Below are 20,153 nucleotides of genomic sequence, written 5' to 3'. Positions count from 1 at the left end.
TCATCACCTCTCTACTTCACTTCTTCATGTTTGCTTTGGATGGCTGACCCCAGGTATTTATAGTAAAATATGACCGATGAGTAAACTAAACTGTTGTGAAGTAAAGAATAGAACAGTTCGATCAAGTCAAGTCACAAACTAGATCGCAAACTTAAAAGAAAAAGCAGTTATACACGGAAATTCGATGTAGAGTCATCTTTGCGAGATGTCCTGTAATATAGTTTGCTTTTTTCATTATTAATTTTCTTCTATAAACGTTATCACCCAGGAGTACAGGGATTGAAAACCCCAGCTTTGCTTTATGGGAAGAAGGCAAATGTGCTAAATTTGTTGCAGTAATTGTTAAAAAATTAATGCGATCGATAGATATCGAAAAGACTCATAGAACATACAGTATATTTACTTTGGATATAGATTGTGCATTGCTGGACACAACTCTGTACCGAAAGGGGGATCACATGTGCATACTGCCATGTGAAACCGGGGGAAGAAGAAGAAGAAGGAAGCAACCCGCTAGTAAGCGTCATGACGTCATGGCCGTCGTGCTGTCGTTGGCAACGGCGGAGGCTGGAGCGGGAAGCAAATAACAGCTTTGATATGTATCAAATGTTGAACGAGCTGCTGTTTACACGGTACCGGGAAAACTGGAAAACCCCGCATCTTATGATGTGAACAATAAAAGGTTATGTTTGGCTTTGAGCTCCGGAGAAGGCAGAAGGAACTTTCCCGGTTATTTAGTTAACTGTCTGCTTGCTAGCTAACTTCCAGACTGGGATATCAACAGGTGGATTTTCTGTTTGCTGCATTTATCAATGGCCTACAAAGGTAAAGTGCACTTTAAAGGTTTGAATGAAATCCATATAAAATACAACAACGAAGACCGAGAGACAGAAACCCTGATTTTAAACGAGAGTCAAACGTTGTTAATAACTAGTTAAACCTAACTCCAGCTTTTCTAATTGTGCAGATTGGCAGCATCCCTACGTTAACATATTCAAATATGTCCGAGTAGAAGAGTGGAAGAGGTCGACAAAAGAGGGGGATGTGTCAGCATACACGGTAACTTTGTACACACTACACTTGCCTGAATTACCCTTATGAAATCAGTAAAGACTAGTTTGTCTCCTCACACAGGTTGAGGATTAGTTTTTCTAAAGATAAATAGAATTTTAATTGTTTGAATGTTTTGTCCAACATTGCGTCTCTCAGGATAAGACACTGAAGTGTCCGGTGTTCAGGATCAGGGGCCCTGTTCCTGCCAACAGCTTCATCCTGCTTCCCAAAAACAGCAGCCAGTCCCTGGGGCTGACAGGACGCTTCTTCTACCTCCTCTTCAGGCCGACCCCCGGCAAATACTTTGTGGTCCACCTAGATGTCGCTGCAGGGGTATCATCCCTTATTTGGCTGCATGATCCATTGTGCATATCATTCATTTTTGCTCAGAGAAATCAAGACTGCGTTCCCTCTTTCTCTGTGCTGTGTTTTATAGGAGGGTCAGGTTGTCCGTATCTCCTTTTCCAACACGTTCAAAGAGTTCAAGTCCACAGCTACATGGCTTCAGTTTCCTTTCCTGTGTGGAGCTGCAAAGGATTCAGTTTATGAAAACACAGCTAAATCTGCAAGACGGGGTAAAAACTATTCACACTCACGCTGCCTGGTATACTTAAGCCATTTCCAGTAATTGCACAGATTGTATAAGAAGGATCTAAAAAGTGAAGCTAATGCAGAAATGCCTAAAATCAGCATTATTTCTAAGGGCTGACTTAGAGGAGTGTCAGTTTGGTTTCATAAAGAAGCCCCATCTCTGCTTTTGTATTGAAGTCTATGAGAAAACAACCCTACTGCTTACTTGAGCTATGCCCTCAGACGCTTTTTTAATGAGCTTGTGGACTCTTAGAAATCCTATAAAAGTATTATTTAATACAGAGGGACTGTTACTTTGTAAAAATCACACATTTTTATTTGATATAGGTTTGGTGGGTCCAGCTCCTACATCAGTGCGCTGGACGTGTCTGATGCTGGACCTGCAGCTCACGCTTTCTGACTACCTCAGCCGCTCCTACAGTCACCTGAAGAATATCAAGTTATGTGCCAACATGACAGTGAAAAACATGTTTACCAGTGACTTACTGCTAGACCCAGGTGAGGGCAAAACTTTCAAACAATGGACGTCTTACTGTACATGTATATATTTTATATGTGCAGTTAGTTGTTTAACTGCTGTTTTTCGTTTAAAATGGCCAGATCAAGTTATGAAAAAGAAAACTGGACAGTGTTTTTCTGTGTCTCTGAACAGAAAACTGCAAAACCAGTCAATTCAACGAGCAAAGATGATGAAATACAGCTGCACACAGACACACATGTTGAAGCTTTTAAAATCTTTAACCCAGTCATTGCTTATTCATTGTTATTATCTTTTAACAGGAGTTTCCTTCAGTCAAGCTAAGTTAATGGGTCTGACCTCGTCTCAGGGAACAGGTGCCATACCCAGAGAGATGTCATTTCCTGTGCCCAAGGGAGGCTCCTGGCATGATCTGTATGATTACATCAGGTACAGCTATAGATATTCAGTTTAAAGCAAAGTCCAGAAAAAACACTTTTCTTGATACAAAAACTGAAATTTCGGTGCAAAGTGGTAAAGATTAGTCTCATAGCCACGCTGAATATTTGTAATCCATATCAACAACTTCTTTGTTTGCAAAGTCATTTAGGCTCTCAATATGTGGACATGTACTTGAATACTGTCTTAAGGGTGGATTTTTCCTTTTGTGATGATTTTAGAAATATTTACACCTATCTGCAGCCTAAATTGTTATTGATTTAATACAGATGTTATCTGCCTTTACCACTGCTACAAAGTCATTCAACTTTTCCTAACCCAACAGGTTTCCCTCTGAAGGTACAAAGTTACCGTTTGACTCCATTCAGAATGGCAGTCCACAGTCAGAGCATCGTAAGTAATGAAAAGGACACTCGTCACCAAATATACTGAAGAAAGAGCTCGCCTCACCTCAAAACACAATTATGCTTAAATCGGTTCTTTCTTTCTGGTGTTAAATTAAGTCTTAACTCAAAGAAAATGAAACTACTGGCTCAATATTACATGCCTGATTCATGGGATGTGGAATCTGAGGTGCTTGTGTTCATCAAGGTAATAATACCAGTAGTAATGTATCGTAGATGACTGGTTTCCATTTTCCATTGTATTCTCCAGGGTCTACTCCCAGCCTCAGCAAACCAGTTCAAGATCGTGTGTCCCTCATCCACCAGATCACCAACCCAAAATTAGTAAGACTGATAACATTTAGCACATTTTTCCTTCCATGGTGAATAGTACGGTATAGATACTTTTACCTGGATAAATAAAGGAATATGTATCTTTGAGATTAAGAATCCTTTTTTAAAGAGAGACCAGGCCAGGAGAACGGCATAAATTACAATAAATATTACATTGAACATGTGAAGAAAAGAGATACAGCTGACATTCAGTACAGGCAAACATCTGAATCATGTGCAGTAACAGGTCACTACATGAGCAACATCAAAACCAGTCACTCTGACCAAATGAACTGTTTTCTCACCCTTTAAAACAGATTTAAACTCCTGCATTGTAACCAGATGTAACCAGACCACTTTTAAAAGCCCCTTTTTCCTCATTTCTCACTTTAGACGGTCATTAGTAAAAATACTTTGAGAGCGTTTGCTGTACTGGTTGTCATTTTTACACATACAGTATAGACACACAAATAAGAAGAAATTGGTCCAAGCAGAGAGAACTTTCAATTGGACCAGTTTTCACTCCAAGTATATAATTAGGTGGAGGCTTATGATTTTTTTTTTTTTAAGCGTACATCTTTCTATATATGTTATTTTCTTCTTAGCTATCAAGAAATAACACCCCTGTGGTGGCCAGCATACCTGAGCTGGGTGTAGTCTCCACTCACCAGAATGATCTGTTGGCATCCTCCGGTTCACACAAACTCGCGTCCAGGCCGCCTTCTGAGGCTGATGATGGTGGAGTTCATGTGTATGTGCACGCTGAGGAAGGCCTGAGCAAACGTGGGGAAGAAAGTGAAGATGAGGTGATGCTTCAGTCCTCCTATTAAAATAAATGTCCAAGCTTAGGATGCCCTGTTATATAGCACATTCTATTCTTTGTACATTCTGCTGTATTTGTCCTTCAGTGCTCTTTGTACAGTTGTGTGTGAGCTTGAGAAAACCTGTCGACCTTGTTATGTTACAGTTTGTGTGCACTCCTGTTCCACGGCCTATGCGTCTGTCACTGTCCAGAGAAGCCAAACAGCAGGTAAAAGGGTGGAGATTGAAACGAAAACAGCCGCCAGGACGTGGTTTGTTTCTAAAATCTTAGCATTTTTTTTCTGCTCTTTCTTTTAGAAGCTGCTCCCAGATCCGATTCTCAGGCTCAATCGAATCATCGGCTTTGGAGGAGCTACTTTTAAATGTGTATGGTTCTCTGGAATTAAACCCCTAAATAAAACGCATAACCATCAATCCTGAAAAAAATTTTAATAACTGCACTTCATTGCACCGTAGGCCCTGTGGTCCAAATCTGGCGATGAAGTGGTGTATCCGTGCCATGCAATTATCGTCTCTATGAAGATATCCTCTAACCAGCAGAGATTCTTCATCGGCCACACCGATAAAGTAAATGAGATCCGGTGTCCTGCTCCAACTCAGCAATGTGAAACATCCAAAATAAGATACTTAAAATTCAATATTACACTTGGTGTCTTTGTAGGTGTCTGCGCTGGCTTTTAATGGTAACACAACCCTCCTGGCCTCAGCGCAAACTGGCAACAACAGTGTAGTTCGGGTGTGGAACTATCACAAAGCAAACTGTGTGGCCATGTTCAGGACTCATGCACATTCGTTATCCTGTCTTAGGTAACCGACTGCAATCACACAGAACAATAACGTGTAAGTTTGTTAAAAACCTTGTTTTGTTAAATTAGATTTTTCTTCTATTCATCTCTTCCTATTTTGAAGCTTCTCCTACGGCGGTGGCATTCTCTGTGGAGTTGGTAAAGATAAGCACAATAAAACAGTGAGTTCCATTCATTCAAATCTTATGAAAATCCATGTATGAAAAGAATTATCTCTAGATGTAGAGTCACAGAGGTCGTTAGATCAAGATGAAACAATTCTAAGAAGCTTTTAATAATATTAACCCAAACTGACCCACTTTATTTTTATCAGGCTATAAATGGCTCTTCTTGTTGGAGTCTGATTCTGCAAAGCTGTCGGGTGATTGCGTCTGTGTGTTATTTCACAGATGGTTGTGGTGTGGAACACTCTGAATGTTAGCAAAGGTGGAGAGGTGTCCATCTTGGCCAAAACGCACACAGATGTGGACATTCACACCATGAAGGTCGCCTTCTTTGACGATACAAGGTACCTCCGTACTGCATATGTGTGTTTTACCATTTGCACTTGTGTAAATGTTAAATCACACATTCTACCATACTGTATAGCATCATGTTATTAGTCTGCAACGAATGGATTGTCACTCTCTCAGCTGTTGGAAGCTTTGAGGACACTGTCCTCTGAAGGTTGATCAGTTTGATCTCTAGTGCTGACATCATGTGGATCTTGTGAAGCTCTTCATAAACTGCAAACAGGTGAAGGTTTATCAGATTTAAATGCAGGCATGCAAAGAGTCACACTGCAAACAGTGTTGTGGGGATTGTGAGGAAGAGCCCAAGAATGAAGACTTCATTGTGGAGTGAGATATTCCGCAAAGACAGTTTCAACCAATCGACTCATCATTTATAACAATTCAACCTCAGATGAACAACAGTACACTCTGCCATTAATTATTTATTAAAAACAAATAAAAATGCAGAAGCAATGTGTGAAAAATTAAGTGTATCGCACTGTAGTTGAGAATGGAGACAATGGGAAAATCTGCATGTGTGCTGCTTTTAGGATGGTGTCATGCGGTCGGGGAAATATTCGTCTGTGGCGAGTGCGGAATGGCACACTGCGTTCCTGTCCAGTCAACCTGGATGAATACCAAACACTGGATTTCACAGATGTGGCCTTTGAGGAGGGAAACTCTGATGAGCAGCATCTTGATGATCGAACACTGTGAGCGAGCAAATCAGCACGCGGGTTTTCTTAACTTCAGGAGAAGTGTGAAACGAATCTGACTCCACTGAACATGTTCGCTCTGTAACTTCTTCCCCATAGATACGCCAGCACTCGGAGTGGGCATATCTTTGAAATAGACTACAGCAGCGTTGTTATTAAAAACGTGAGGAGGCTGTTACCTGCACAGACGCAACATGCTGACCGCAGAGAGAAATGGACTTTTAATACAGGTAGGTTGTTAGAATTCACAGTCGTGATTCTCTTCAGGTGACATTATCTAAACTTAACTTGTCTTCAATTTAACATTTGATAATTTACATGATTAACCCCCACCTGAAAAAATAAGTCAAACGACCATAATGTGACTGTGTTCGTCCCATCCCAGGTCCAGGCATTGCTATCAACAGCATCAGTGTGTCCTCATCATTCTGCGCCACAGGCTCTGAAGATGGCTTCCTGCGGCTCTGGCCCTTTGATTTTTCTACAGTCTTCCTGGAAGCTGGTAGGCGCAGTCATGAGATGGCCTAACATTCACCTGTAGCTAACAGTTACCAGAGGCAGTGATTTAATCTTTAGGTGATGAATATTTAGAGCTTTGATGGGTAAGATTTATTTATGTTTTTGTTTCTCAGACCTTTCTGATTTAACTAATGTTATAGACACACATTAGATAACTGAATTAAAACATTCTCACTACTTTGATGACATTGTAGATGGATGGATGAGGTTGAGCTAAGCTTTAAGTGTACTCTCTGTTTTAGTGGTGTTTAAATTAAGAGTATGAGCAGTATTTGCCTGATATGAGAAATCTGTGAACTCGATACACTCACTTTCCGTCTTCAGGAGTTTCGGTGTATGAGCGGATTTGAATTTGAAGCAGCCACCTCTACAGGCTCTCCATCAAGGAGTACAGCAGCTATGGCATTTTCTGCTGTTAGTGTGGCTAACTGTTGGTGATCCTGGGCTGTTTAAAAATAGCTGGCTATGTACATTATTTGTATTTTTCCAGAGCACGAGGGACCTGTGAGCACGGCGCTAATCTCATTTGATAGCCTTCGCGTCCTAGCTGCCACCTCTACTGGTAACCTGGGCTTCCTTGATGTGAGCAGCCGTGGTTACAACACACTGATGAGGTCACATACAGACACTGTGCTCGGCTTCAGCGTCAACGGCATTCATCGGCATCTCACAACAGCTTCTTCTGATGGCACAGTGCGAATCTGGAATATGGATTCCCTCCACCAGGTCTAACTAAAAAAGAAAACAAGTATACAGAAACTGTCCCCATTACCAGTAGCACATTTATTGATCAGAGCGATGTTTCTCTTGTCTTGTGTTCAGCTGTATGATTTTGTATCTGAAGACAGCCCCTGCTCAGTAGCCTTCCATCCGGGGGAGCAGATCTTCTCCTGTGGTTTCAGCTCTGGCATGGTCAGAGTCTTTGCAATCTCCAGTGCCAAGCTGCTGGCGGATCATAAGTACGTTTTAACTAGCCCGGAGTCGGCACCGGTGGCAGTGAAGAAGCTTTTTCCATTTATATGTATTTATTTTTACACAGGCAGCACAGAGGTGAAGTGGTGGGTCTTGCCTTTTCTCCAGACGGCGAGTTCATGTACAGCGCCGACTCACAGGGGTCTCTGGCACTTTATAATTCCTCTGAGGAAGAGCACAGTGTCATCAAAGTTGTGTGTATGTATACAAACAACCACTTCAAGTTATTCTTAGTACACCATATGTTACCCATAAGTAGAACTTTTCTGCAGACACAGCATCAAATGGGAATAACTCACTGTGCCATAACATGTACTGTTTAATTTTAAAAGCCTATAAGATAACACGTAAACCAGACTTTTAGTTTGGTTATTAGTTTTAGAAAAAGTGTAGTTAAACTGGACTCTTATGTCTATCTACCCTCTGCTGCAGGCTGCTGCAGAGCCACATGTTGGATTTATCTGCCCACAAAGCTTAAAAGCTGTTATTCTTTTCTTTTCCTTTGGATTAGTTTTTTCTCCAACGTTTGTTTTATTGCAACAAAAGTGCTGATTTTCATTCATTGCACTTCTACTAGGAACAACTGTGTTATGTAGATAATGTTTTTTATTTGGTTGAACATGGTCAATTACTTACACTATTTTAAATTACAAATATAAGCTGGCTTGACACTCTATACCTTTTCGGTTAGGTAATGTGGTGGCTCGAGGCACTGAGCGCGCTCCAGACGCGCTCACAGTAAGCAGCGACAGTCGCTGCCTGGCTTTTGTCGGTCCCTCAGAGTACACTGTCACCGTTGCTGACGCACGGACTCTTGATGAGGTCAACTCTCACACCGTACAATCTGCACTTTTCACTTTGAGCATTAGAGTCTGGGTTCTTCTGTCTTACCCTGTCCACACTGACACATAACTTCTTTTGTAGCTGCTACATGTAGATGTGAGTATTTTGGATGTAGAGAGTCCCCGTCTGGATTCTGCCCTGAAGGTCTGCTTCCCTCCGGCCTCCACCAAACACTTGTTGGTTGCCACATCTGGTAATAAGATCCTCTGGGTTTGCACCAAGACAGGCCGCCTCCTCCGAGAGGTAACTGTTCACAACAGCTTTGTTGTAAAATCCATGAATTACTTGTTGAGTGGTTCCAAGACTGAGTATTTGCTTAAGACAGAAACATGGGAGATGCCTGGGGTTGGTTTTCTCTTTAGAGATATATGGTGCTACAAGACAAGAAGCTTAGAAGTTTGTCATAATATAGTAACTAAGATATTATTGTATCGTTTTATGAACACAGTTTGTATCTCTTTGTTTCTGAGTGTTGTTTTTCGGTTTTTCTGACAGCTGTCTAAAGTGCACAAACACTACTGCTCGTCCCTGGCTGTGAGTGACGATGGTCGTTTCCTGCTGACAGCCGGACACAACGCTGTGAAAGTGTGGGATTATAACATGCAGCTTGATATTAACTCACAGGTAGTCAACAAAAGAGTAACTTAGACTCTTTAGAACAAATATTATCAACTAAAGTACTTGGTAAAACTTTACAATACAGCTCATGACAAAGGGTGTAATTTTAATATGATTATATATAATAATGATGAATACAATTACATGGAATTTAAATGTATTTTATTTCAAATTACATTATAATTTTTACCTAAAAAGTGCTTAAAGGTAGACACACCAGAATTAGAGGATAACAAGCCAGGTTTTTATAGAAAGCAAGAAAATAATTAGAATGTAGGTGCATTTTAAATTGTATACACACCATACTTTTGTGTGTGTCACATCAAGGAGTGGATTACTTGTGCCTTTATTTCACCAATATAAATGTGATAAGGACTGTTCTCACTTAGAAATGGAAAGAAAGAAAATAATAGCATCAACATTTGCATCACCGTGTGACCTTATAGTGATGGAGCCAAGTCTGACTTATTTATTTTCTTTCACAATCACTGTTCAAATGTAAATTTCAAAAGTAAAACACCTTGAAATTAGGAAAGTTTAAACCCCGCCATCATATGGCCCGCGCCCTGAAAAGTACACTGTTGTACTTGTAAAACTGTAAAATATGGGTTTTTTTTCTAAAATTATCAAGAAATTATGTAGTGCTTAAAGTTGCTTACAGCATAACTTGTTTGGCCTTTTTTGAAATTACTTACAGTAATTTTGTTTTGTGTGTGTGTGTGTGTGTGTGTGTGTGTGTGTGTGTGTGTGTGTGTGTAAAAACCTGACTTGTTATTCCCTTATTCTCGTGTATCTATCTTTAAGTGTATGCTGTACTTTCAAACTAAGGTACATTGATTTACCATTTGATAAAAAGGAAATGATCCCTTAGACATGGACTGTATTATAAAGTATTACTAAATGTTTGATAAAGTCGTGCTTGCTGCCTTATTTTACAAGTACGGGTGACATAATCATACATGTTGAAAAAGTCTAAAGAAGGCTTATTATGTCAGTGTTTTAATGGATTCTAAAAGATTTTATTGTAATGGATCATATTATTTCATACAATTGTCTGATTGTAGTTATAGTTTTGCAAGTATTGAGTGACTACAGGTCACATTGCACTAATTTTGATGAGGATTGTAGAAATTATGTCAGCTGTAGAGAACAGACAGTAGTAGGAGGCTGATGTTTTAGGAGTTAATGTTGTGAAGTTAAATGTGTTCATTTCTACCAGATGTTCATAGGCCACAGTCATCCTATTCGGCAGCTTAGCTTCACCCCTGACCAACTGGGAGTGATCTCAGTCGGGGACGCCATTTTTCTTTGGGACTTCCTGGCAAATCCTGTAAACTCTACAGCTCACAGTTGGTAATAATCACTCTTGAGTCTTCTTAACAAATGTTTATAACCTATATTGGTTCATATTTATTTGTCTCTGTCTTCACTCACAGCTCACCTTTCAAAATAAGCTACGCTCCGAAACCAGGTGACATATTTAGTTTGCTCCAGTTCAGTCTTGCTTTAATGATGCAAAATGCATCTCATTCTTTTGCTTTTACCAATTTGAAATAAATAGTTGGTCTTGCAATTTTATATAACAACTTAACAGACACTGAAGTTGATGATATACAATTGTCCAACGGTATGCCTCGAAAGACAGCGCCGCTCCCCTCCTCACCACCACCACGACTGGACATCAGCAGCATTGACCGGGTTGGACACCGAGGTAAATTTGTGTTTTGTTCGTCTGCTTCCGCTTGTAGTTCCTGTCTGTGGTGGACTGTATGATTAGCTGATCAGTCTGGGACTTTGTGCACAGTCTTATACTGATGGTTTGCTCTGAGAAACTGATAATCAATCTGCTTGTAGATTTTAAGTTGTTAAGAGTTATTGCCATTGATAATTTTTGTCATATAATCTGTAAATTTAATACAGTCAAGTTTGCTTTTAAAGCAACAGTTTTTTTCTGTCTCACTCAGATTTGGGGTCCTTGTTTTCTTGTGACACCCCAGCAAAGACAATCCCAACTGCATCAGCACCAGAGACTGGTTCAGGTCTTTCCTCTGATCCCAGACCTGCTGTCTCCTTCCTCAAAGTGACAGATCTGATCAACGGTTCTCCCCTAAATAGCAGTTATATGGACACTTGTAAATGCAATGTTTTGGGGGGTTTTGGTATTATATTGCTGTTGTTTAGCTTTCTCATTTTTTTGTTTGTTTTGTTTTTTAAATTGGTGCCATTTTGCCTTTCAGCTGAGTTGAAACAAAAGAAGCCAGTACGTCCAGACTGTTACAAGCACTTTATCCCACGTTTCAAGACATCATCACTTGATCAGGTAAACAGACACTGCAGCCACAATATGCTTCTTTAGATTTGCTGTCCTGTCTTATTTTCTTCTCTCTTCTAGTCTGTTGTAGCTCCAGAAGCACAAGAAGAAGGCATAAGGCTCAAAGCAGTGATTGGCTACAATGGCAATGGGCGTGGCAACATGGTGTGGAGCCCCGACCAAGGTTAAGATGATATTCTGAAAGAAAAACATAAAAGTAAAACTGAAAATATTGTGTGACATCAGAGTTATGGTATGAACTTAAGCTTGATCAAACAAATAAAAGTAACCTAAAGCACACTGGCTACTACTATTGAAACTTGAGTAAAAATCCAACTTTCAAATCAAATGCACGAAACACTTTTCTACTCATAGCAGCTTTTAAAACGAGCCACCTAGTATAGCATTGCTTAAACCCAGCAGTTATTTTCCGTTGCAGGTTTATTTGCATACTCTTGCGGATGTGTGGTGGTCGTGGAGGATCTTCATACAGGAAGTCAGAGACACTTGCAGGGCCACAGAGAAGAGATCTCGTGCCTTGCGGTTACAAATGATGCACAGGTAAAAAAAAATTTAGTTCGAAACTCAGTACTCAAACTCTACAGGTATGTTATCTGAAATATTATCTGATATGAAATGACTGGTGGAGCATCAGGTGTGGTCTGCTATGATCAAGGTACAAAATAACCACATTTTTTAGTTGTGTGCTGAAACCAAACACTCCTGGTCATTATGAAAAGGCTTCTCTAATAAAATCAAAGAGAAACAAGAGGGAAAGTGACCACAGCCAAATAGTGATTGATAATTATATTTAATTAAAATGAATGCACATATAGGGAACTAGAGTTGTATTATATGAAAAGTTTCTAGAAGATTACACTTCTTTGCTTTGTATCCAAGAAGGCAACTGTTGTTTGGCCTGACAAAAGCAAGAGGAACCTGGGAACCCTGCAGTCATTGAGTCGACCATGAACTCCTCTATTTATCAAAGTATTCTAGGGTAAAATGTGGGGACAGCAGCTACAGCCTGGCTGAAATGATCCCAAGCACAGCAGCAAATCTACGACAGAATGACTGAAAAAGAAAGCAATCAGAGCGTCACAATAGCACAGTCAAAGTCCAGACCTCAACCTGACCTCAAGCAAGACCGTTTGGAGAGCTGTGCACAAACAAATGCCCACAAACCTCAATCAACTGAAGCAATGTTGTAAAGTAAAGTAGGTCAAAATTCCTCCACAACAATGTGACAGTCATTTTTTGTTGTGTTTTTCCGAGAGTGTAATACTTTCATCACAGAGAGCTATATGATGTAACTGTCAGCAATATGAATCAACTGTGTATTGGGTTGTTTGTGTCTTTATTTCATTCTCAGACTATAGCATCAGCTGGTGGCACTAACTCCAGCAGGAGCCTTATCTCCATTTGGGACGTCCAGAGTGGAACATGTCGTCGCAGTGTCTCCTACCACAGCGGCGCCGTCCAGTGTCTTGCGTTTTCCAGGGATGATTGTTTCTTTCTCTCTGTTGGTCAGTGTCGTATCCGATTGCAGTTGAACTTTTCTTTTCTTTGTGTTTGTTCCGTATTATACTTGATAAAGTAGCTGACAGCAATCGTCTCATCTGCTGCAAATCGTATAACTGCTACTGGCTTGTGACTCTTCACCATTACACAGGAGACTTCTCTGACCCGGAAGTGGCTCTGTGGAGCAGTAGGAACTTCCAGATGCTGTCAAGTGTAAGGGTGTCAGGACCAGTCCACGATGCTGCTTTCAGCCCATCAGCAGCCAGTCAGATGGCCTGCGTGGGCACCGATGGGGTATACTTCTGCTTTCTCCACACACAGGGCCAGGATGCAGACCTCAAGGTTAACGACCACAAAAAATCCATAAACACACACAATAAGATTTTCTTACCTGATCAGGAGTTTTGGGCCACATAATGTAGCCATCATTGAAATGTAAAAGAAATGCATTTAGTTTTGAAGTGGGTGAAGATTTTACTTTACTTACATGAAGATTGACTTTTCCTTTACCCATATAGGTCCAGAGGGTGAAAACACCAGCAGAGGTGGGTGATGTGGAGCTGACGGCTCTCTGCTACCACATGGATGACTTCCTGTTCACCGGCACAAACCGAGGACATGTTTGCACCTGGGATGTTAGAACGCAGCGCTGCTTAATGACCTGGGAAGCCGACGAAGGAGAAATTGGTACAAATAGGCAAAATCCTCCATGTGTTCATGATAGCGTGACATTTCACCACACAGGAAAAAAACACAACAGCATCACTAGTGCAGCTTAGATAGAGATATCTTGGATATACAGCTTCTGCCACTTGAAACTGAATTGATGTGTTTTCTTGGTGTAGGTGTGCTGCTGTGTCGAGGAAACCGCCTCCTCACAGGCAGCAACACCCGCTGGCTGCGACTGTGGGAGGTAGAAGCGGTTCAGAGCTTGAAGGCTGAGGAAAAGGGCAGAGGTGTGGAAGACAGGTCTGTTGCTCAATTTTGAATGATCCCTCCTGTCTCATTATATCATCTCATTAATACAAATATACAATCCTCAGTCAGTTTACTAACGAGAATACAGGGCAAAAGGTAAATAATGTTTAACTGTTTTACTGCTTTCATCCATTGCACTGTCTGGGTGTATGTTGCAGGAGCAATAACATAATCATAGCATAGATTTACAGGTAATTCTGTATTTTTATATTTTTATATTACTGACTTGTAAATAATGGGTAGAAGAGCATAAGTCTGTGTCTGTGGTCGACTTGAGCTCTAGAAAAGAATAGAAATGGTCTTTCATCTCTCATCCCAGAGGTCTCTTTAATTCTAGAAGAGGGGGAAAGCGTTAGGAAGAAAAGATGTTTGTCAAGTGTGTGCAAAACAACCAAGTAAAAGGTAAAAAGTTCACAGGTTATGGACAGATTTTGCCGGTTTTCCTCTGATTCAGTATTGTAAGTCAAGAGAAGAATTCTGAAGGTGTGAGCATGGTAAAATAACTCATGTGGAAATGTGCAAGTAAGAGAAACCTTGTAAATTAACCATGTTTAAAATTTAGTGTTCTTCAAGTTGCCTGACATTCGAGTTGTTTTGCACATACTTGCCATTCTCTCAGCCAGTTTGTTGTCATCATTGGATAGTCTTGAAATATTTTCCACATTTGCAGAACATTTCATGACTACTTCTCCTTCACTGTGGGCCAACTCATTCCCCCCTTTTCACTTTAGGTCTGTTTTCTATCCTTTGTCTTCATAAAAATAAGTTATCTGGGCAGTTGTCTTAAAATGTGCTTAATAAAATGGTTGTCATTGGCTGTCTGTCTCTAACAGTGAGCAGTGTTATTTGTGTTATGAATAAGAACAAAAAATGAGAAACAGTATTTATGCAGATTTCTTTTTCACTTCGTGGTTCACTTATAAGCTGACCTCTTTCTCTGCATAATGCTCTGTCGTGTTTTTTGAAACATTAAGAACCAGGTAAAGAATAAAACAGAGACCTGTCTCTACTTTAATGGTGGATCAGTGCTTATGAGCACCTCTGTCTGTGCTTCAGTGGGACAGCAGTGGTGTTGGCGCAAGAGATAATGCTGGATGGGGCAACAGTGAGTGCATCGTTCGATAACACAATGGACATGGGGATTGTTGGAACCACGGCAGGAACCCTCTGGTACATCAACTGGTCAGATAACAGCAACATCCGACTGGTCAGCGGCCACAAAACTAAGGTACCAGTGTGACATTTAGGAATCATTAGCTCGTGACACAGAAATAATAATGTTCTTGTGGGCTGATTGCATGTTATACCTTAAATGTGTATTAATGAATGTGACTGTTAAAATATACAACTGCACATAGCATCATTATAAAAACTGATTTGTTATAGAGCTGATGTGTCCTGTGTTGTTTACAGAAGGCTCTCTGTAATGTCGACTTGACACTCTTTTCCTTTTTCATTTAGAAAATGTTTCTTTATATTTGTATAGCTGCAGGTATAATCAATCCAAGCTGCTGATTTTACCCCTCACAGATCCAGTCCATGTATGATAAGAATCGAAAGTGCTTCAAGCTCAGATGTTGAAGACTATTAATCATTTCCTCTTCATTTCAAATAAATTAGCCCACCATTATCTCTTTTATACTCAGCAGAAAACCTTTCTGCCTCTCCTGCTAATAGATAGAGTCCATAATCCTGTTTGAACACAGAAAAATTATAAAGAAATAACAGACCTCAACAAAATTAACACTTAAATGATTATAAAGCATTAGAGACTTGGAGATTCTGGTAGTTCTAAGACAAAAGCATAAAAATGACTCCCTGGAGTTCAGAGGAACGGAAAATATAAAATTATTAAGGGTTTAATGATTAGTTAATTGGCTTCTTTATGAAATTCAAAGGCTGCCTGTCATTAAGTAAGTGCAATCTGTCCACAGAACAAAGAGTAGACTGTGAAAAGCCTGACATTATCAGATCAGTTTTTATTAAATGCTTCTTTTTTGACATTGCTTTTGGTTATTCACGTTCAGTTTACATATTGATTTGTCTGTTTATCTGACCTCCCACAGCTGTTCTCTTGTTTATTTTTTGGTCTTTCTATAAGCCTTTTTTCTCTCTTAAGAGAGATGCACAGCAGGCATTAATCACAATAATAATCTGCGCCTGATACAACAGAATGGGCTGTTGTGAAAAAATATGCAGAACCTGTAGCAAGAAAATGCCAGAAATGTCTTAATAAGATCTCTGAGGATGCTGTGTTTGCTTGTTGAATGTTATCTTCAGGCTAGAGAAAACACTTGCGTCTCTGTGTGTTCTCTGCTCTCCAGGTGAATGACGTAGCGTTTAGCTTTGACGAGAGCCACTTTGCCACCTGCAGCGAGGACGGCAGCGTGAGGGTGTGGTCAACCTCGAGCTATGAGCTGGTGGTGCAGTTCCAGGTGCTCAACCAGGTGAGTGAGTACACTCAAAGGGGATTTTGCCACAAGAATCATGTTGGATAGTTTCTACACCAACTGAAAGCATCAAAGCAAAACTGTAATGAACACATTGGCATCGATGCTAATCTCAGTAATATCACAGAATTATTGAAGCTGAAAATTAATAAGCAGCTCATGCATTTGTTTCATGTCTTCATCAGGCTTGTGACTGTGTGTGCTGGAGCCCTTTTTCCAGTGCAGACAGCACGTACGTGGCTGGGGGATACAGTGACGGGACTGTAAGGATCTTTCGGCTCGCCTCAACAGAGATGGAGATGAAGCTGCATCCCCATCACGTGGCTATCTCTGCCATCCAGTACTCAGCTAATGGTGAGAGAGGAGAGCTGAATGTAGTGTATTTACATTTTATCTGCTTTGCAGGAATAAGAGTGTGATAATATATTTCAGCTACGTCACTTTGTTCAGTGAAAATACTCACAGGAAGGACTTGCTCTTTTGTGCATTACTGTTCTGGAAGTAAAATTTAATGTTTCATCCAGTTGTAGCTTTGGAACTTTTTTTTGTCCCCCACTGTACAGGTCATGTGATCCTTTCAGCTGGGAAGAATGGTCTGGTAGCCGTCAGCAGCCCGGTAAATGGAGCAACTATTCGAGTCATAAAGGACCACAAAGGAGCGATGATCACCACAATCCAGTGTGTGATTGAACAGGTCAGCTCTCTGAAGTCAGAACAACAGAAACCGTGGCAGATGTTGGAAACCAACCACAAGAGATTAAGCAATATATATGAAAATGATATATAAACAACCTGCAGCTGAGGTCGTTTCGATAGAACCAGTCACAGAATCAAAACAGTGTTCTGAATCATTCCTTTTTGGATATTTTCATCCTTAAGTTTAAAGTTCTGCAGAGACTCACATGTTGCTCATAGACCCCACAGCACACGTTCTCACACCTGCGCGACACTGATGTAGGTACAACGTGCAGGCAGGACACATAACCCACACACTTTCTTTAATTACCTGCACTGTTGACACCTAACTGGGCCTAACTGGACATCACATAGACTGTGCTAAAGCGAAGTCTGATTCATTTGGGTATGTGCATTGTCACTCCTCTGGGTAATGTCTGCAAATCCCACTGCATGTGTGAAAATGAAGCTGAAGATGTAAATGTGAACTGGTAATAAACTCTATGGTCAGTATTAATCAGTGAGAGAAACACTAAAATTCCTCAGTGAACCCTGCTTCTTATACACAGAAATATATTAGCTAGAGTTAATGATCCTGTGTGAAACTATTTAAAAGCAAGACGTCTAACTTTAGTGATACTTAAAACCATTTTTCTTTCATCAGTACCTTTCTGACACTGTTTTATCTTCTCAACCCCAGTGTGAAAATTTTGGGCTGGAAGGAAATGACCTGTGGTTGGCCACGAGCGCTGACAGGCGCGTCAGTGTGTGGGCTGCCGACTGGATGAAGGACAAGTGTAATCTGCTAGACTGGCTGTCATTTCCTGCTCCCGCCCATTTCACGGTACAATCGGTATTTTAAGTAACAGTGCATAGTAATGAGTTGAAATGTCACTTCAATGGCTTTTTGTTTTGTTTGGGGGTTTTTGGTTTTTTTGGGGGGGATGTCAAGTTTCTGATGCAGCTAATATATGAAGTCAATTTTTGATAAGTGCATAAATAGAAACTGCTGCTACAGCTGGACTGGCATAAACAGGGTCACACAGAACTATATAGAACTCTATATTGGCTTGCAGTGTCTGCAAAAACATTCCAACAGCATAGCGAGAGCCCTTCAACCCCAATGTAGGATTGAAGGGCTGTATTTCTTTTGCTCATCCTCATTTTATGCTTGAGCATAAATCCTACCAGCACAGGACTGAAGTACATTTAGACTTTAAATATGCACAGAGTTTTAGTGAGTAATGCACTGTAAACAAAAGATTGTGTTGCTCTGTACAGTGAAAGGGAAAAAATATTAGTTGTAACCTGTTTAAAAAAAAAAAAACTGCCCTCCTACAGTAACTTGCCAGATGACACAATGATGAGCTAATAATATGCTGATGATACGAGGATGTATCTGTATGTTAAAACCAAGAAGCAGGATTCTTCTGCCCCTCCACCTCCTCTTAATGAGTACATTAAACAAAGGTAATGTACATTCAGAGCGCTTTCCAGAGGTGACTGTAAAATATGCCTCAAGAAAACAAGTTTTTTGCAGTCGAGCTTCTAATTCGGTAACCAGAGAAATGTTGGGTATGTGCTTTGCGTTACATGTGTTTCTGTCTTTAATTCTGCTCACATGGCTCTGTTTTGTTGACGAATTTAATATGCTATCAACTAGCCAACGACTGCAGATGAAAATGAGTCTGTGTGGCTACATCAGGCATATTTATATGATGAGTTTAAGTTCTCTTGTTAATTAATAAACATTTTCCATTTTAAAGAAACAGGGTTTTTTTTACCCGTCTCCATCTAATATTTTTTGTTCCTTCCATATGTTGTAGGGTGACAGCCTGCCCCCCAGCATGGCTTCCTTCTGCCCAGCAGACCACAGCCTGGTGGTTTACACCGGCTACGGAGTAGAGAAAGAGCTGTCTTTTTATAGCCTCACTAAAAAACAGGTACCACTGTACATTTTCTCTTTGCTTCACTGCATTAGTGCTTCTAATTATTCTTTTTTTTTTTTATTCTTTTTTTTTATGAACGTATACTAGCAAATGTTGCACACAGACAGTGTGTGAAGCCTGTTTTTATTCCTATTTGCAGATAATCAAGAAGATTTCCTTCCCCCACTGGGCCACATGCATTAGCCTGTCTTCTAAGAGTCATCTTGTAGCTGTGGGATCACATGGTAAATGCTGAGGTTTTTTTCTTTTTCATTTGTTTGCTTATATTTTAAATGTGTCACATGGTTCCAGTAAAAACATTAAAGCTGCATTGGTTGGCTTCTGGCCAGTGATGAATTATTCGCTGTGTATCTCGTGTCTTATCAGAGCGAGTGCTGAAGCTGATCAAGTCAACAAGTGGCAGGTTTCAGGACTTCTTGCAGCACAGCGACTCACTGCAGACGTGCCAGTTCTCTCCCTCTGGGACACTTCTTTTCTCTGTGGCTTATAATGAGATCCTGCTGTGGGAAGTGCGAGGCCTCTGACCTGATCTGTGCAGGCTCATTATTTTTCACCTAGGTTTTATTTTTTTATGTAACCCTACTGTTTCTTAGATCGTTCAATCAGTTGAATATTTTTGGTGGAACTGGTGTTGTTTGTGGAAGACTTGTTGAAAGATTTGTCACATAAGTTTATCGACTGAATCATTTTTTATATGTATGTTTTTGAAATATAATGTTTTTTAAATTCAAGATCTTTTGTGTGTGTCTAGTTATTTCTATATATAGAGATGTATATATTGAGAGTTTTCATACAGAGTGTATGAATGTGTGTTAGTGTAAATGAGTGATAAACAGCTCTTGGCATTTACTATTTTTCCATTGGTGTGAAAATAAAAGGCAAGTGTAAAATTACAACATGTTTTTACTAAGGCTGTGGACCAGAATGACAGGTGGACAGGTGCCCTCCTCAGAATATGTTGTACTCATTGTCCCCGCGTTCCTTCTATGAAAGGACACACACAAGCGATATTCTGTGACAAAGTCTTGAAGTCTGGCTTCCCAGTCAATGACAGTCTCACTAATTACCAATACTAGTCACCACTTCTGTCAGGGGCTTTTCAACAGTTTTTTCTGGAAAAAAAAAAAAAATCCAATCATCTATACACCCAAATTATTCTGTTTACAAAAATAAGATTCTAATTAATGAAAAGCAAACTCTCTAATT

At 40.2% G+C, this 20,153-nt stretch overlaps 1 protein-coding gene across 2 annotated transcripts; it reads left to right on the top strand.

Moving 5' to 3' along the window:
• Positions 1 to 533: 533 nt before the first annotated feature.
• Positions 534 to 19,678, top strand: wdr90 (WD repeat domain 90). Of its 2 annotated transcripts, none has more exons than XM_085465959.1 (43): positions 534 to 825; positions 968 to 1,059; positions 1,210 to 1,386; positions 1,490 to 1,628; positions 1,972 to 2,142; positions 2,425 to 2,551; positions 2,886 to 2,953; positions 3,215 to 3,288; positions 3,882 to 4,082; positions 4,244 to 4,306; positions 4,396 to 4,464; positions 4,555 to 4,665; positions 4,760 to 4,905; positions 5,008 to 5,065; positions 5,294 to 5,412; positions 5,947 to 6,108; positions 6,211 to 6,341; positions 6,497 to 6,613; positions 7,121 to 7,356; positions 7,453 to 7,589; positions 7,670 to 7,800; positions 8,294 to 8,424; positions 8,527 to 8,688; positions 8,941 to 9,069; positions 10,283 to 10,416; positions 10,500 to 10,534; positions 10,658 to 10,774; positions 11,028 to 11,162; positions 11,301 to 11,383; positions 11,456 to 11,558; positions 11,814 to 11,935; positions 12,747 to 12,900; positions 13,047 to 13,237; positions 13,414 to 13,582; positions 13,741 to 13,864; positions 14,930 to 15,101; positions 16,198 to 16,320; positions 16,509 to 16,677; positions 16,887 to 17,017; positions 17,699 to 17,842; positions 18,825 to 18,941; positions 19,087 to 19,171; positions 19,314 to 19,678. In XM_085465959.1, exons 1-43 carry the CDS (start codon positions 813 to 815, stop codon positions 19,469 to 19,471), a joined length of 5,430 nt encoding a protein of 1,809 aa, XP_085322085.1. In that variant the 5' UTR covers positions 534 to 812; the 3' UTR covers positions 19,472 to 19,678. The 2 variants fall into 2 exon arrangements, with proteins under 2 accessions (XP_085322085.1, XP_085322084.1); XM_085465958.1 differs by having other exon boundaries at positions 11,028 to 11,195.
• The last annotated feature ends 475 nt before the right edge of the window (positions 19,679 to 20,153 follow it).

Source organism: Copadichromis virginalis, linkage group LG8, assembly GCF_057382275.1.
Source record: "Copadichromis virginalis isolate Kocher_CV1m ecotype Utaka linkage group LG8, C_Virginalis_male_GT1.1, whole genome shotgun sequence".
Classification (NCBI taxonomy): domain Eukaryota; kingdom Metazoa; phylum Chordata; class Actinopteri; order Cichliformes; family Cichlidae; genus Copadichromis; species Copadichromis virginalis.
The sequence above is the reverse complement of the archived record's forward strand: the minus strand, read 5'-3'. Positions and strand labels throughout refer to the sequence as shown.

Bases quoted from the DNA above. Each gene is read 5' to 3' on its own strand.
- wdr90 (XM_085465958.1), top strand. The intron at 7,590-7,669 runs GTACGTTTTAAC...ATTTTTACACAG, and splicing joins AAGCTGCTGGCGGATCATAA to GCAGCACAGAGGTGAAGTGG. The intron at 11,384-11,455 runs GTAAACAGACAC...TCTCTCTTCTAG, and splicing joins AGACATCATCACTTGATCAG to TCTGTTGTAGCTCCAGAAGC.